Consider the following 16,326-nt stretch of genomic DNA (forward strand, 5'->3'; position numbering starts at 1 on the left):
CTGAAATCTTTCAAGAATAACTTTATGATGGACTGAAAGAAAAAGAGCAAACTGCATGAAAATAAATTACGTTGCTATTAATAGCAATTTTAGGGTTTTTTTGCAATTAGCATTGTTTTGATGTCAGAAAAATCCCAGAATATATGAGGCAGACAGTGCACCAGGCATGCGCACACACTTCTGAAGATACAGTCTCTTATGAAAAAAAATACAGTGCATTTGACATACTTGCGTAATTCTTTCCTAGCTCTTTCATCCTTTTGGTTCCTGTGGTATAAAGTTGTCTAGGTCTCTTCAGTGACCAAGAGGTAACACTAGTAACACAGGCAGTGCTTAGCCAGTGCCATTATGATGGGAAAGTGAGCACAAATAAAAATAGGTTTGCTGACTCAGTTGCATTCTGAAGACACTTGCCTGCTTATTAAGAAATTTCTCTCACTATAACACTTCAAACCTGAAGTCCTTTCTGCAACCTCATATCATTATTTAATACCTTGGATTAAAAAAAAATGATGAGGTATAAAATTACAAGACTCATCCTGTAACAGGAAACCTCCATGGATCTTTTTGTATGCAGTCTGGCATCAGTATTTTTCCTTAGGTGGTGGAAATAAAAGTGGCAAGTTCTTTTTAGTTTTCACCTTGGTCAATAGGCTATTAATACATTAAATCTACTGAGCATGTAAAAAGTTATATGCAGAATATCCTAGAGTTAATGATGTCAAGAATCCAAGGTTATATCCCTTCTGAACAAAATTTCCCTCTCAAAGAGAAAGGAGATATGGGATATCTGTATATTACTATGTCTATCAATATTGTCTGACAGCTGAATTTAGGCTGAAGTCAGTTCATTTGCCAGAGACATTCCTGCAATAACTGTTGCTGTGAACTCATAGAATCACAGAAGGGCTGAGGTTGGAAGTGAACTCTGGAGGTCATCTGGTCCAACCCCCAGCTCAAGAGGGTCACCCCAAGTTGCCCAGGACCATGTCAGAGATGGTTTTTTGAATGTCTCTGAGTATGGACACTCCACAACCTCTCTGCAACCTGTGTTAGAGCTCGGTCACCTTCATAGTGAAAAAGCATTTCGTGATGTTCTGCAAACATCCTGTATTTTGGTTTGTTCCCATTGCCTCTGGTCCTGCAGTATTATCTTTTCTATTATGTACAGTTACATACACAGTGTTGTCACCACAAGTAGGATTTCCTTAGTTTTGTCAAATGCTTAAAAATAATTTCTTCACTCATGATCCTGTTTTGTTTTAAAATGCTATCATAACTTATCTTTTAAAACCAGAGCATGAGATCTACTATATTTCTGTTGGTAACACAACGGCTTACATTAGAACAGATACCACACCTTCTCTGGGCCTTGGTTAATCCCTTCTGTGCGCCCAGTCTTCTGTCACAATTACTTTTTGGGCTTTACAAACTTCCCTCATTTGCTTTAATGACTGGATCATGGAATCACAGAATGGTTGGGATTGGAAGGGACCTCTGGAGATCATCTAGTCCAATTCCCTTGCTCAAGCAGGTTCAACTAGAGCAGGCTGCATGGGTCACATCAGGGCGAGTTGTGAACATCCTTAGAGAAGGAGACTCCACAATTCTGGGCTTTGTCACTGATGCTTTGTCACCTTCAAAGTAAGGAAGTTCTTCCTCATGCTTAGCTGTAGCTTCCTGTGCTTCATTTTTCGCCTGCTGCCCCTTGTCCTGTCACTGGGCACCACTGAAAAGAGTTTGGCCCCATCCTCTTGATACCCGCCCTGAAGATATTTGTATGCATTGATAAAATACCCTCTCAGTCATCTTTTCTCCAGGCTGAACAGGCCCAGCTTGCTCATTTCCAATCTAAACCTCCCCTTTTGCAACCTGAGGATATTTCCTCTTGTCCTATCGCTTGTTACCAGGGAGAAGAGACCAACACTCACCTCACTACAAGCTCCTTTCAGGTAGCTGTAGAGAGCGATAAGGTCTCCCTTGAGCCTTCTTTTCTCTAGGCTAAACAACCCCAGTTCACTCAGCCAGTCCTCACAGGACATGTTGTCTAGACCATTCACCAGCATCGTTGCCCTTCTTTAGATGCGCTTCAGCACCTAAATGTCTTTCTTGCAGTGAGGGGCCCAGAACTGAACACAGCGTTTGAGGTGCAGGGGGACAATCCTTTCCCTGGTCCTGCTGGCCACACTATTTGTGATACAAACCAGGATGCTGTTGGCCTTCTTGGCTGCCTGGGCACACTGTTGGCTCATACTTGGACAGCTGTTGACCAACACCCTCAGGTCTTTTTACACTAAGCAGCTTTCCAGCCCCTATTCCCCAAGCCATTAGCATTGCATGGGGTTGTCCTGTACATACCATGTGTTAGCATTCAAGATGATCTGCTTCATAACCTTCCCTGGCACTGAGGTCAGGCTGACAGGCCTGCAGTTCCCCAGATCCTCCTTCCAGCCCTTCTTGTAGATGGATGCCACATTTGCTCACCTCCAGTAACTGGGACCTCCCCAGTTAGCCAGGACTACTGATAAATGATTGAAAGTGGCTTGGTGAGTACTTCCACCAGCTCCCTCAGCACCTTTGGGTGGTTCCTATCCTGCTCTGTAGACTTGTGTGTGTCTGAGTAGTGTAGCAGGTCTCTGACCATTTCCCTTGTATTATGGGGGCTTGATTTTGCTCCCCATCTCTCTCTTCCCACTTGGGTGACTGGGTACTCAGAGAACAACTGGTATTACTATTAAAGACTGAGGCAAAGAAGATACTAAGTACCTCAACCTTTTCCCCATCCTTTTTCAGTCTGATTTCCTCCATATACAATAAAGGATCAAGATTCTCCTCAGCCCTCCTTTTGTTGCTAATGTATTTACAAAATAATTTTCTATTTCAGAAACTAAAGTCTCCAGAAGTCCAAGGTAGCAGTTCTGCTGACCCTCCTTTTTACTTCCCCTAGGGCTCCTTAACACCAGGAGCAAGTGCTGCTCTATTTAAGTCTGCAATTGCATGAGGCCATAGCATTCCTTGACTAGTTCTTTCTACCTCCTTTCCTTTCACTTCCATGTTTGATCATACTCTGCAGGAAATGATAAGGCTCTTTGGTTAGACAATTAAATGTCCCTGACTTTGATCCCAAGCAGGTACAATACCCATGTGAATGGCGTTTATGGGTCATTGGCTTGATCTCTTGAGATAGCTACATGCAATCTCAGTCTTTGTTCCTTTCCTTAGGCTAGCAACTAGATTTATTTTCTTAATTCTATCATAGAAAAATCTGACTCTTGTCAGAGCAAGAGCTCCAATAAGTAGATTATTAGATAAGGAAACTGAAAACATTAAATGGACCAATTCAGTCACAAGGTCAGTGCATCTACTTCAAAGAGTAGCATGAAAAGAGTTTAAAGCTCCTTACCATCCAGGCACTTGTAGATAATGTGTAATTATTGTCTAAAGCAGCAGACATCTAGGTTACCAATCTTCCTCTTATCAGGCAAAGACATATTGTGGGTTCCTTGGCAGACTTTTCTGATCATTCTAGTTATTTACATATTAACCCTTCAGAGTTTCATTGGGCTGTTCCAGGAGAAAGTTTATTGGATTACAGTGAAAAGGCTTATATTAATTTTCTCCAAAAGTATTATCTTTACGAATCATGTCATAGGGTGGAGAAGACCACTTGTAACACACCACATAATCGATGAAGACAAACTTTTTGAATAACCAATGCTTTAGGCTGTCAGGAATTCTTACCTGGGTAGATTCCCCCCATAGATGAGACAGCATCAGTTAATACAGGGAAACACACTGGCTCTATAGAAAGGGAGACAAGATTCAAGGGATAGGAAATATTCAAGAAGCAAGACCTGCTGCTGCAAACACCTGTGTCACAGGCATCATGAGATCAGTATGGACATCAGTTTGTAGAATTGGGAGTACAGTAGCTTATGGTGAATTCATGCTCAAAGAAATCCCTATATTATCCTATATTACTATACTCAGTCAGTTTGCTTCCCATGAGATGTGTCACTTCTACCTCAAAGCCTTTCTTTTTAAATGATACTAGGTACAGTGTTTGTAAAAGTCATTGTAATGGCTCTCAGATCATTCCAAATACACTGTACATACTTGTACTGCAGAACCGAGAATGATGAGGTGTAAGGGCAGTTCCATCTGACGTTTACATTCCTAAAACATTTAAGGTACCTTTTAACACCATTTTAGCTTTCTCATTGTATGTCTCTTCCCACCAGATTTTTTCGTTTCTCTTTAAGCTTGACCAAGGTGATGAAGCAAGAGGACAGTAAGCAATTGATACTTTTCTAGTGTCTCAACACAAAGATATAGAGAACATACTGGTGGCTTACAAGATGGGATCATTTCTGAGAACAAAACACTGCCATCAGGGAGCAGAAAGTCCTGGGACTCTCTTCAGAAACTGCAAACAGATAGTCAGGATTTCAGACCCTTGCTTTCTGTCAGGTGACTTGTGTGACTTCTCAGGGATCCCAGTAGAGTTATTTGAGTAAAGCCAGATCTGTGGTTTATGTAAGCAGAACGTGAAAATGTAAAAATATTTTCTCTTTTTCCTTATGCATGTATTGCTACATTGAGTATGATCAGGCAAAGAGGAATATTGATCTTTGATTATTCGTTGATCTTTATTATTCAAACATGCAGTTCCAATCCTGTTAGCAGACAGCCCTTTTCCAAGCCTCTTTTAGCAAATTCTAAGTCTCTCTAATCTTCCTGGTTCTGTTGGTAATGTAGTTTGTTTAGTCATGCTTGCTGCATTGATTTGGCTTTCACTTTGTAGTTTATGTCTCAGCAATTCCCTTTAGTATTTGATACCTTGATAGTCTTTGAGTCACAGTGTTGAACTGTACTAATGCAATGCAAATTCTAGTCAAAACTGAGGTGTGTGATGGTGAAATATTGTGAAGGTACCCCAATAACACTGATATAAATGGCAGGAAAGTGAATCCATTAAAAATATCAAGTCTATACAGTTGCTGGTATCCTCGGGGTGAGGGTAGAGGTCAGTTTATTTTGGTGGATTTTTTTAATTTCGATTTTGTGCTGAACATTTCTTCAGTTTTAAGTTTGGTCTTCTGTGATGGGGCTTTGTAGAGAATAAAGAAAACCGTAAGAAACACTTAGAGGAGTTAAGTACCTAAATGCTTCTCTTTTTCTTCTGGAAAAAAAAATTAAAAAAAAATTACATTTTATTTAGATTCACTACTCCTTTGTTGAGTGTCAGCCTAATGTAGTCTTAATCCCCAGAAGCATTCAGCTCTGGAAATGGTCCTTTATAATAATAACTGTGACAAACTAAAAAATAATTTTCTGGTTTACTATATTTTCCTACTTAATTACTATGACAAAAATAAAAAGGAAACTGCTAATGAAAGTGGGCATAAAGATGCACTAGGTACCTTCAAAGTGATGTATAGTAGTTATGCTCCCCCAAATTCAATTATCTGTAAAGTGTATTCATGCACAGATTGTGGCTTCTGTGCTTGTCTCTGATAATTTAGCCACAATCAGATGGAACAATAATGGTTTTATTTCATTTTTTGGCTCTTTGTTCCCTCTAAAGTATTTGCTGTTCCCATAGGAGCCCTTTCTCTTTTCAAAGTGAACAGCTATTTGATCGTTGACACTGCCACTGATTTGTGGAGTAACGGGATGATTAAGTATATTGGCAGAGTGCCTCATTTACCTACTGATAGGCAACAAACCCTTTGTCTCTTTTCTTTTTTATGATTTTTCATATCTTCTCTTTTATACATCACTGAGCTCATATTAGCAATTGACCTGCAATGTGGAAATGCAAGTGCATTTCACGATGGCTTTAGGCAAACAAAAGGATCATCAGGATACGCAAGAGCGAATCAGTTTTTCCATTCTCTGTGAGAATATAATACTCATTTTGAGGCATCTCAATTTGAGCGTTCTGAAATCTGCACAACACAGCATAATTGCTTGCAGAGACTTGTCCTAATTGGCAGCTTAAGGAAAGAGACACAGACAGTTCTTACCACTTTCCACATGCAAAGTTCTCCAGAGACTGTTGAAACAATTAATAGACATTTCTGTCTTTCTGCCTAAGGTGCATAACTTGAAAACACAGATGAAATGATAGCAAATCACATATCGAGGAGTCTGTGAACTCTTCCAAAAGTGAATGACATCCTTTGGAAAAAGAGAGTTTGGGGGGGGACAGGAATACACAGGGGACGGGAGAGGTTTTGTACATGCTTTTTCTCTGTTTCTCCCATTGTTTTATGTATGTGTGTGCATATGTGTGTCTGTAAAACATTTTATCTGGATTTTTCCCTTGTGAAAACTTTGGAGCATATTTTTTACTATTGTGATCAAATTAATTGGTTCATTGCAAATGCTGAAGGCTACATTTCATTTATTCAGTAAGGAAGTTTATATTTCCTCTTTTTTTCCATACTGAGTTACTTCAGTGTTTTTCCTAGAACTTCCACTCTCCCTAGGGTTAAAAAAAATCTTCGTTTGTTTCTTTTAAACTTTGGTTTTGGAATGGGTGATGTAAATATTACAGCCCAAGAACTCTGTTGTAAACCTGGGTTTCATAAAACAAGTACTTGTGTTTTCCCTTGAGAGCTGACTAAAAAAATCAAAGCAAAACCTTTTACTAGGCTTTAATATGGAGGTTTTCATCATATAGTGAATAATCTATAAAATCATTTTAGAGTCTCTGAGATACAGAATAGACAGAAATAATTTTAAAAAAAACCACCCTCGCTGATTCCCCATGTGATTTGTATTGGAGGTGCTACATCTGTGAGGTACTTTTGCAGTGAACAACAGCATCTTCCAGTATACTGTCTACAAGCTTGAACTCTCACCTCAACCAGACAGGCTCACTCCTTTCACAAGATAGTCTCAGTGCTAACCATGAACTCACTCCAGCGGTCACCTTGTAATCACAGCAGACACAGCAGACGCCTCCCCTGGGAGAGGTATAGAGAATAAAGCAATGGCAGTTTTTAAGTGGAAAGAGAGCTATTGCATTGGGTACTTCCCAACACACGCTGATGAGCGTGTGTTTAACTGGCAGGTAAACATGTTTATTGCAGCAGGAAGCTTAGAAATATTACTTAGGTGTATTCATAGCATCCTTTATGTTTAATATGCCATTAAGATCAAGGTATAAGAAAGAAATTTTTCAGCAGATACTTCCTGTTAAACTCACTGATGCTTAAGATGTGTTTTAGTTTTTTATCTGATGATCATCCTATACACTGGCTCTAGAGAAGAGACTGGAGGAGAGAGCATAGAATAAGGTCAGTCAAGAATCCTGCTACCACTTCTCTGACCTAAGAGCTATTTGCTTTGCTGCAGAAAACAATGGCATATTTACATTTTAGACATAGTACATTACTGTGCTCAGCGATTTCGAGAACCCCATGGCCCGTTTACCTGACTTGAAGGCTTATTCTAGCCGTTACCATTTTCACCTGCAGCAGAGTCCAGCCAGTTGGCTTTTGTTATGCATATTTACTACAGAGGAGAAATAATAAAATAATACTTTTAAAATTCTGGTTTCTTTTCGTTTTTCCTAATTTCCCCTGAATGACGTCACCTGCAATGAATTTGCACTCCACATATTGCAACATCACAGCCCTTGTCTCTCTCCTCTTGTCATAAAATATATTTTGGCTTCTGCTATTCAGGGCACCCGTCTTTAGTATAAACAGATGCTAGCATTTGAAGTGAGCACTTCATGGTAAATAGAGGCCATATGCAGAGGCTAAGCATGGTCTGCTGACAGTGAATACGTTTACCTTTCTCTAATGCTTTATTTCATGGCATTAGTTTTTACTGTTTATGGATGAATGCTATTGCGATGTAACTTCTCCACAGTGTGATCTAACTGTTCTTTAAGGAAGGTTTGTCAAAAGAGAAGCATCATTATGATCTGAAAATCCTAAGGTCTGTCCTATTCTATTCTATATTTGAAACATTTCAAAGACTAAGGGCTTCCAGAACTTTGTCTTCATCCAGTATGATAGCATTGCATAGCACTGAAAGAAGGGAGAAGCTCTACTTCAGTAAATTCTTTTCAGCTGTTAGTACAAGGAACATGAATGTGAACTTCCCAAAAATTCCAGAGAAGAGTTTGGGATGTGGGAAGGAATATATGCCTAGTAGCTGGCTTGTTTTGAAGTGCGCTGTGCTGAGAAGACCTGGACATCCAGCAGGTGCCCAAATATCTCAACTTTGGCAATATCCATAGGTTTTAGAATCACAAGGTCGCAGTTTTGGTTTTGTTTACATTTTTTCCAATTTCTGGAGCTCACAGTGGAATGCAGAAGAGGTAGTACAGTTCATCTTTCATCACTTCAAGTGCTGGGACTCCAGGTTGTGCAGCATTGGATCACTAGTCACGGTGCACTGCACAGACCCCATCCATGGAGAGGTTCACTGGCAGGATAGTCTTTAAAGCTCTTAGACCATTTTCTTAGAAGTAAACAACTCTGTTCATCATTTCTACTGTCAAGCAAAAAGGATGTTCACGAGAACATGATGCTTCACTTTGACATGCAGACAAGGGCATGCCAGTGCTGTCATGATCAGCTGCCAAGTGGGAGATGCCTACAGGCTTTTCCGATACCATCAGCCACTGGATTTATCCTGCAGCCATGTTGCACATGCAGCACAGCACAGCACAAGTGTGCACCTACCTCAGGTCAACTCTTACATGAATCTCTAACTGCTCGATGTACAGTAGTCTTCTGGTTAGGATCACGACAAGCGCCCAGACCGGTGTCCTCATTTTAACTTCTGAACAAGTTGACAATCACAAGAGAATTGTCACAGCATTTTCATGGGTTTAGACTGAATAGTTCTTATGGTAGTAACAAAGAAATACTCAGACCTCTTGAGTCAGTTTTGTAGTACATATTTTGTAATATAAATTTTGTTGGTTTATGAATGAGCAAGCTGTTGCATAGGAAATGCTGATGCAGAGCAAGTCAACTGCAGACTTGGGCTGTAAAAATGTTACCAGGTGTGCTAGGAGTACAGCCAATTCATCATTTAATTTCTCTGCCACCATAAGAAATTAGTGCAGATTTCCAAATCAAGTGGTTGCCTAGCATCATAAATGCAATTATTTCCCCTCTTTTGTGTTGGCATTCACATGCTTCCATTACCCCTTACTCTGTATCTGTTACAAACTCAGATGCCTTGATTTCTGTAGCGGATTCCTCTTTTTCTTCTTCACGCTCTCCCATGTGTCTTTTCAGTGGTCAGTGTACATCCGTGCTGCTGTCCGCAAAGAAAAAGGATTGCCAATCCTGGTGGAACTGCTTCGAATAGACAATGACCGGGTGGTATGCGCAGTTGCTACAGCTTTACGAAACATGGCCTTAGATGTCAGAAATAAGGAATTAATAGGTATGTTCTTTCCAAATAATCTATATATTCTGTGGGTTTGGTGGGGTTTATTCCAGTTTACAGCAGAATGAGCTCAATGAAAACAATTATTCTCACATTTCTAGCATGATTTCTTTAATTCTTTCTCTAATGTGTCACATTCAGGTTTTATGCGACAGCTTAGCGCTATATTGCAAGGAATTGTTAAATTAATTAAACAACATGCAGTGTTTCGTGATCTGTCATGCTGTAATCTCCAGAAGAAAAGCAATGGCTTTGTTCTGCTTTAGCACTTCATTCCTAGGCTGGCAGTAGCACTTGCATCTTCCAGATCAAGGATCTAAGCAGAACAGCCACTCCTTATCCTCAGATTATCTATTGCAAGTAATTTGGGGGTCACAAAGTGACAGATTGTAAAGATTTTAAAATAGTTCCAGGATTTGACAGGACATATTTCTAGTTCTGTCGAGAGAATTGGGAGATGCTTGCTTCACAAACACATATGCAGTTAAAAGGAAGAGGACAATAATTTACATAAATCATTGTTGCCCCTGAATTCTGATGGTATGGTAAGCACACATCTTGGGGTTTTGGGGGGCAGTGTGTGTGTGTGATGTATTTATTTTGTTTAGATTTTTGGTGGTGTTTTTTAGCTGACATTCATCCAAACACTGTGGATCTTTGAACTTTTATTTTCATGTTCTGTCTTTGAAAAGCAATCACTTCTTTGATTTTGAATTATTTCACCAGTCATGCAAAATTATTTCTACTTCTTTTGTACATTAAGAGCATATTTTTTATTCATTTTTGCTAACTTCTTAATTTGTACTGTTACAGCATACTTCTCCTCTGCTTTTAATTACAGAATTCCACAAATAGATACTTTGATCATAATGTTTTTCTATTTGTATCCATTTCTATCTCAGGGTTAGTGCTTCATTGCATCAATGCTCTCCAAGTTGTTAAAACAAAGCAATCACTCCTCTCACATATTGTACAAACTAAAGAGACTTCACTGACAAAATGTTGTAAAGCAAATAGAGATAGAGGTTGGTCAATAGTGTAAACCTGCTGTGGTTGCCCAGGGATTGAACTCAATACCGATGCTTCACCTGCAAGACCAGCCTACTTGTTCAGCTTCTGCTTGCCTTGTAGTTAAGTTTGGCATGAAATTAGATTTGTTCAATGTATTGTGTTCAGCTTTCAGGAAGCAGGATGCTGGATGTGTGTTCTTAGAGGGTTTTTTTGTTCATTTTCTGGGAATTTTTAAGTAGAAATTATTCTGAAGCAAGTATATCAGGACATCTGATCAGGATTAGTACCAGCCCTTTTCTTTTTCTCTCACAATTGCACCTCCACATTCAGTCTACAGCATGTCATAGGCTCTGGTATTTAACATCTCATTGCATTATTTTGGGGACTTCCTCTACAGGGTTCACAAACTACATTCATACTGAGTTATCTTCTATAATCTCTTAACACTATTTATTGACATTACAAAAAAATCTTTACAGTTGAATTTAGAGAGTATAAGCATGATTTATAATGCCATGCATTACGCTATGATAGTCTTTTCTGTGCTCTGATTATTATTTTTTATTGAAAGTTTTATTTCCTTCCCAAGTTTGCAAATTTCCTTCAGGAAAGTAAGGCTGTCTTGTGACACTGAGCTGTCTTAATACAATGTGCCATTCAAAATATTGGGTAAATTATGGTTAATAAGCTTGGACAACCTCAATTTTTTAGTATTTTATTAATTCTTGCAGAATATATGATAGAAACAAAGATGAATTTTTAAAAGGTGGGAAAAGTGTGTTGAAAATAATTACCTGATAAATGTATTTATGAAGCAAACTTGTAATGGCTGTACAGTGCTGCTCAGATTTAAGTTATTTGTGGTGTGATTCTGGGGAATTGTACTTTGTAACTGCAATACAAATTTGCTGCAGTTTAAAAAAGTCCAAACATGCCAATAAGACAGAGAAGTTATAACTATAATTCCTGCACCATTTCAGCTGTGATCATTATGTGTTCTTTTCTTTGGCTTTCATCACTGAACTTCAAAGGAATAGTCATAACAATCATTCTTGCTCTTGTTCCCGAATATTTTTTAGCAAGTAGGGCGTATTATATAGCTGATTTTCAGAACGCTAAACACCTGGAGTGGTCAAGAATTTCAGCTCATGTTGCAGGTGGTCTGGTTTTGGGAATATTACAGTTTGACATACACTATGATGCCTTAGCTGTTGTTTTGGAAAGGAGGACTCAAAAGGGTCCTCTTCAGATTAGTCACTCAAGTGTCCTTCCTAAGCAGAATTGATGTCCTATTTATCTTTCCTCTTTACGTTTTTGTATGTGTATTGTATTCTTGTGTTGAAAAACCCTAGCTCACAAACTAGAATTTCCCCCTTAAGGTAACCTTTCTGAAAGGTGAATTTTCTAACTGTATATATAAAAGAATTCCATAAGTTAAATTGAGTTGGCTGGGGCTTTTTAATATACCTATAAAGCTTGCTTTTCAGTGGTGCTGTGGTTCCATTCTGGCTGTCAAATTCTTACTGAAATGTGCCACAGAATGAAATATTTCTTTCTGCTGCTGCTAAGCAGCCCATAAATCAGTGTTGAAGCATCTGGCAAATATGTCATAAAGCTTGCTAAAATCCAGAATCACCTGTAGTGAACTACAAAACAAACAGAAAACCCTTTTTCTAAATGGCCAGAAGTTTCTTTCTAGACTTCATTGAATTGACCAATCTGTTTTGCTTTTCACACAGATTTATTTCTTTTTTCTCCTTCTCCATCACTTTTGAATTGTACCATGTGTCTTTAGGCCAAGACAGCAGGCATATTCATCTTTCTCCTTCCCAAAATTAAACTACACTCAGACAAAGACAGGGTAAAACTGGCCCATTTAGTACTGGCAGTAGGTAATCCAAGACCCAGGTTTCTCTCCTTTGGATGCACTGCCCAGATGCATTCCTGGTCACAGTCGGATGACTCTGATTTTATACCTGCCTTTCAGTACCCTTGTATGCATGAAATAGTACACACTATATTGCTCCCAAAGAATGTACCCCATGGGAAAGTTCATTGGCCTTTTCTCTCTCCCAGCAGTGCCACAGCTGAGGGAAATGTTGCTGTGGTCTTGAAAAGACCCACCACTGATACTGCGCATTTTGTTCTTCTTTAGTTTCAGCAGTCTAGGCTGCTGCATTCCTGTGTCCCTTTGGTATCCCAGCATCTTCTTTCTTCTTTTCACATGCTCTGTAAGCATTTTGGAAGGCCTCTCTTTCCTCGAATCAGGTTCTATCTCTGCTAAGCTTCTCCACAGGACCATTATTTTCTCCCCCTCACCTTACTAGATGCCTCTGAGTTGGTCAGAAATCAGATTTATTTGCTTTTGATCGTTCACTTAGATAAAAGATTATCACTTTTATCCCACAGGTCCTCCAAGAGCTTTGTTGATGACCTCTGCGCAGTTAGGTGAATCCCATGTGCCTTCCTTCTTATCTCTTTCTGAAAAAAAAAGGGGGGAGGAAGGAGAAGTAGCATAACAAAACCACCCTTCTGTGTTCCTCAGCATGATATAGGTGCCTTAATCTGAGGATATGGCATTTTTCTTCCTCCCCAGGAATGTAATTTTTAATCTTCAGACCTGCTGCTTCTGGCAGTGCCATTGCAGGATGTCAGTCAGGCCAGCACCTGGTGCCAGAGCTGTTCCACCATGTTCCACAGTGAGCGCACCTACAGACTTTATCCTCTAAAGACACACTTTGTTGGAATGAGGTCCAGAAATTGCTAACTTAGAAAAAGGGGGTTTTTAAATTAGAGAAAACTTGGGCAGCTGGGCAGGGCAGAAAAGCTTAAAATAAATTCGTCTCTGGTAAACAGCATCTTTGCAGGGTGAGTTGTTTCCTTGCAGTGCACTCCAGCAACACTCAGTGGCTTTCTGATTCAGACACCTTCCACACAGTCCTCTGGGCTTCTAGGCAACTTTCTGTGGATCATCTGAACATGCACTGTAGACCTGTGTCTTACTTCAGACAAACTCTTTTCTTCCCTAGTCTTCCAGCCAGCACCAGTACAGCAGCCTCCCTTCTTGCTATTCCCATTCCCCACTCTCCATGTGAGAAGGCTTTCTGAACCGAGCTTCCCCATTCAATCATGGGGAACAAGCCAGTTCCATATTTCTTTTATCTGAAACACAGCCAGCAGTTTTCCTCTCTACTGCCATCCACGACCTCTTTAACCAAAAAGAATATGAAATGTACAGTTAATTGAAAACTATCTGACTTGTTATTTTACCTACACAAGCAGGTACAGACTGTCTGTGTTAGTGAAATTTTTAAAGGATGAATCTCTGTCCCCAGACTTTGCATTTGTGTTGTTTCTGTATATGCACAGCATTAACATTTGATTTTCAATGGCAATTATTGCGGCATATTAAGGTGCAGAAGGTGGTCTTTCAGAAGCGTTAAGCTGCTATTTCAAACTGCCCCAAATGAGAAGTTTGTCACTACTCATGTACAGCAGAATATGTACAATATAGGATTTGCCCTCTTGAACTAGAATTTGAAGCTTGTATTAGTATTGCATTTCATACTGTCTAGTGGTAGGTCCACAGCGTATGGCCTTTGGAGTGAGTGCAGAGCTGGAGGTAAAATGTGTAAAATCTCAGTGCACGGTTTTAGAATTCAGGTCTTTCTATCAGTTTTCTCTTGTCCTGATGGTGGTTTCTAATGCTATTCTGGGTCAATGTTGATTGAGAGAATATTGTGCTAGTAATTCAACAGCACCATTCTTTCTCTTGGCCTCTTGGCCTGTATTTTTGTGGTTAAATAAAAGATGATTTTAGAGACTGGAACTATTTTGATCACTCATCCTTGAAAATAAAAGGAGAACAGTTCCACCTAAAGTCTTTTGTTGACTTCTTGTCCTGTGTCGGAAGATACATCCTTATATAGCTCTTCCCTTAAAATGTGTAGAGAACACATGTTTCTGTTCAGGGCTCTAGATCCCAGGGATTTTCATGGAATAAATTTAAGTGTACCAATACATCAAGCATCTTTCTGGAGGCTGTACAAACATGATTCAGATGAGTGACATTAGTGGTACAATTTCTGCCGCCTTCACAAGATTTTGAGTCAAGTCCTGAAACAGGGCCTGTAGTAGGGGTCATTTTTTAATAATTGTTCCTGAGTTGATGTCTACAAGGTGTCAGTACTGAATTATTCTCAGTTCATTACTGATCTGTTGGTAATGCAGTTATAAGATATACACAGAATTCAAGGATAACATATCAGTTACATTATTAATTAATATTTATTGGAACCTGCTTAATCTTGCTAGGTGTCTAAAAGTTCATTGCCCAATGTAAGATAACTGTATTAGACTCCCTTATAGGCGACTGAGAAAGACTCCCAGAAAGTGATTTATTTTATCTAACGTATGATATAATGGATCTCCCCCTATATTACTGTCTCGTCATTGCTGAGTGATGAAAAAATTCTAGGGAATGTGTAAATTGCTGCTGAGTGTATGCCTTGCCAGCTCATGAGCAATATGGATCTATTTGGGTGCCTGAAACAACTGGTGTTTGTTTCAGAGCTTTATTGCTAAACTTGAGAAAGTTTGACTGAATTATATATAAGGAGTTCACAACCCTAATGAACTGTTAGACTCGTAGAATAATTCAGGTTAGGAAGGAATTCCAGGAGGTCATCTTGCCCAGCCTTCTACTCAAATCAGGGTCAGGTATGTTATTTCAAAGTGTGATATGTGTGATGTGATTCACATTTAGAAAGATTTTCTTTCAGCTGCTAGGCTGAAAACACATCAGAAACAAGTATTTGCAGTATCACAGCAGAACGTGACTCTTCTGGAGCAGCAATAAATATGTGTGGTTCTCTTATCTTTGAAAATGGCCATATTTTAAGACTATAACTTTGTTCCAGTATTAGTAATGAATCCAAGTGAAAACATTGTTCAGTTTTGTAGTTACAAAACCAGCAGCTGTAAGCAATTCTAAGTCCTAGTAATGTACGTTGATAGAGAATATGGGAGTGGGTTGGGAGATGATTAAATCAAGTATGCAGCTTTCGTCCCACTTAAGAGTGTCTACATGCAGTTTTCTCTCCTTTTTAAATGTGAGCACTTCTGAATTTCTCACATATATCTGCAAGGATCTGAAAAAGAGAGCTGATTTTTTTGATTGAATTTTTAATTGACTTATAAAGTATCTTAGTCACTGAAATGTAAAATTGACATAAATTTACAATGCACAAGGTGCCAGAAAGCATTAATCAGGAATCACAGATATTCGTTCATAAGGTGAAGACAGAAAGTATGTTTAATCTGTGTCATTTTTTATTGCACTTCATTTGTTGTGTTTAATAGTTGAGCTGTGCTAAACCTGTATTGCAGTGAGCAGATACCTTGTCGTGGTTCAACCCCAGCCGGCAACTTGGAACCACGCAGCTGCTCGCTCACTCTCCTCCTCTTCATTCCTCCCCCCGCTCCCGGAGGGATGGGGAGGAGAATTGGAGGGATGTAACTCCCACGGGTTGAGATAACAGCACTCCAGTAACTAAGGTATAATACAAACCACTACTGCTACCAATAATAATGATAAGAGGAATAACAAGGGGAGAGGACACAACCGCTCTCCACCCGCCGACCGATACGCAGCCCAACCCGAGCAGCGATCTGGGCCTTCCGGGTGACTCCCCCCAGTTTCTATACTGGGCATGACGTGCTGTGGTATGGAATACCCCTTTGGCCAGTTTGGGTCAGGCGTCCTGTCTCTGCTTCCTCCTGGCTTCCCCTCCTCCCTGGCAGAGCATGAGACTGAGAAAGTCCTTGGTCAGAGTAAACATTACTTAGCAACAACTAAAAACATCGGTGTTATCAGCATTGTTCCCAGAC

At 39.6% G+C, this 16,326-nt stretch overlaps 1 protein-coding gene across 1 annotated transcript in view; it reads left to right on the top strand.

The window, feature by feature from the left end:
* LOC104410680 (catenin delta-2) overlaps positions 1–16,326 on the top strand; it is a gene marked incomplete at both ends in the record, with an annotated part of 62,427 nt that overhangs the window by 15,758 nt on the left and 30,343 nt on the right. The window contains one exon of the mRNA XM_010020925.1: positions 9,273–9,423. Coding sequence (XP_010019227.1) covers positions 9,273–9,423 — 151 coding nt within the window. The remainder of the gene's footprint in view (positions 1–9,272; positions 9,424–16,326) is intronic.

This window comes from Nestor notabilis, unplaced genomic scaffold (assembly GCF_000696875.1).
Source record: "Nestor notabilis isolate BGI_N333 unplaced genomic scaffold, ASM69687v1 scaffold11118, whole genome shotgun sequence".
Classification (NCBI taxonomy): Eukaryota; Metazoa; Chordata; class Aves; order Psittaciformes; family Psittacidae; genus Nestor; species Nestor notabilis.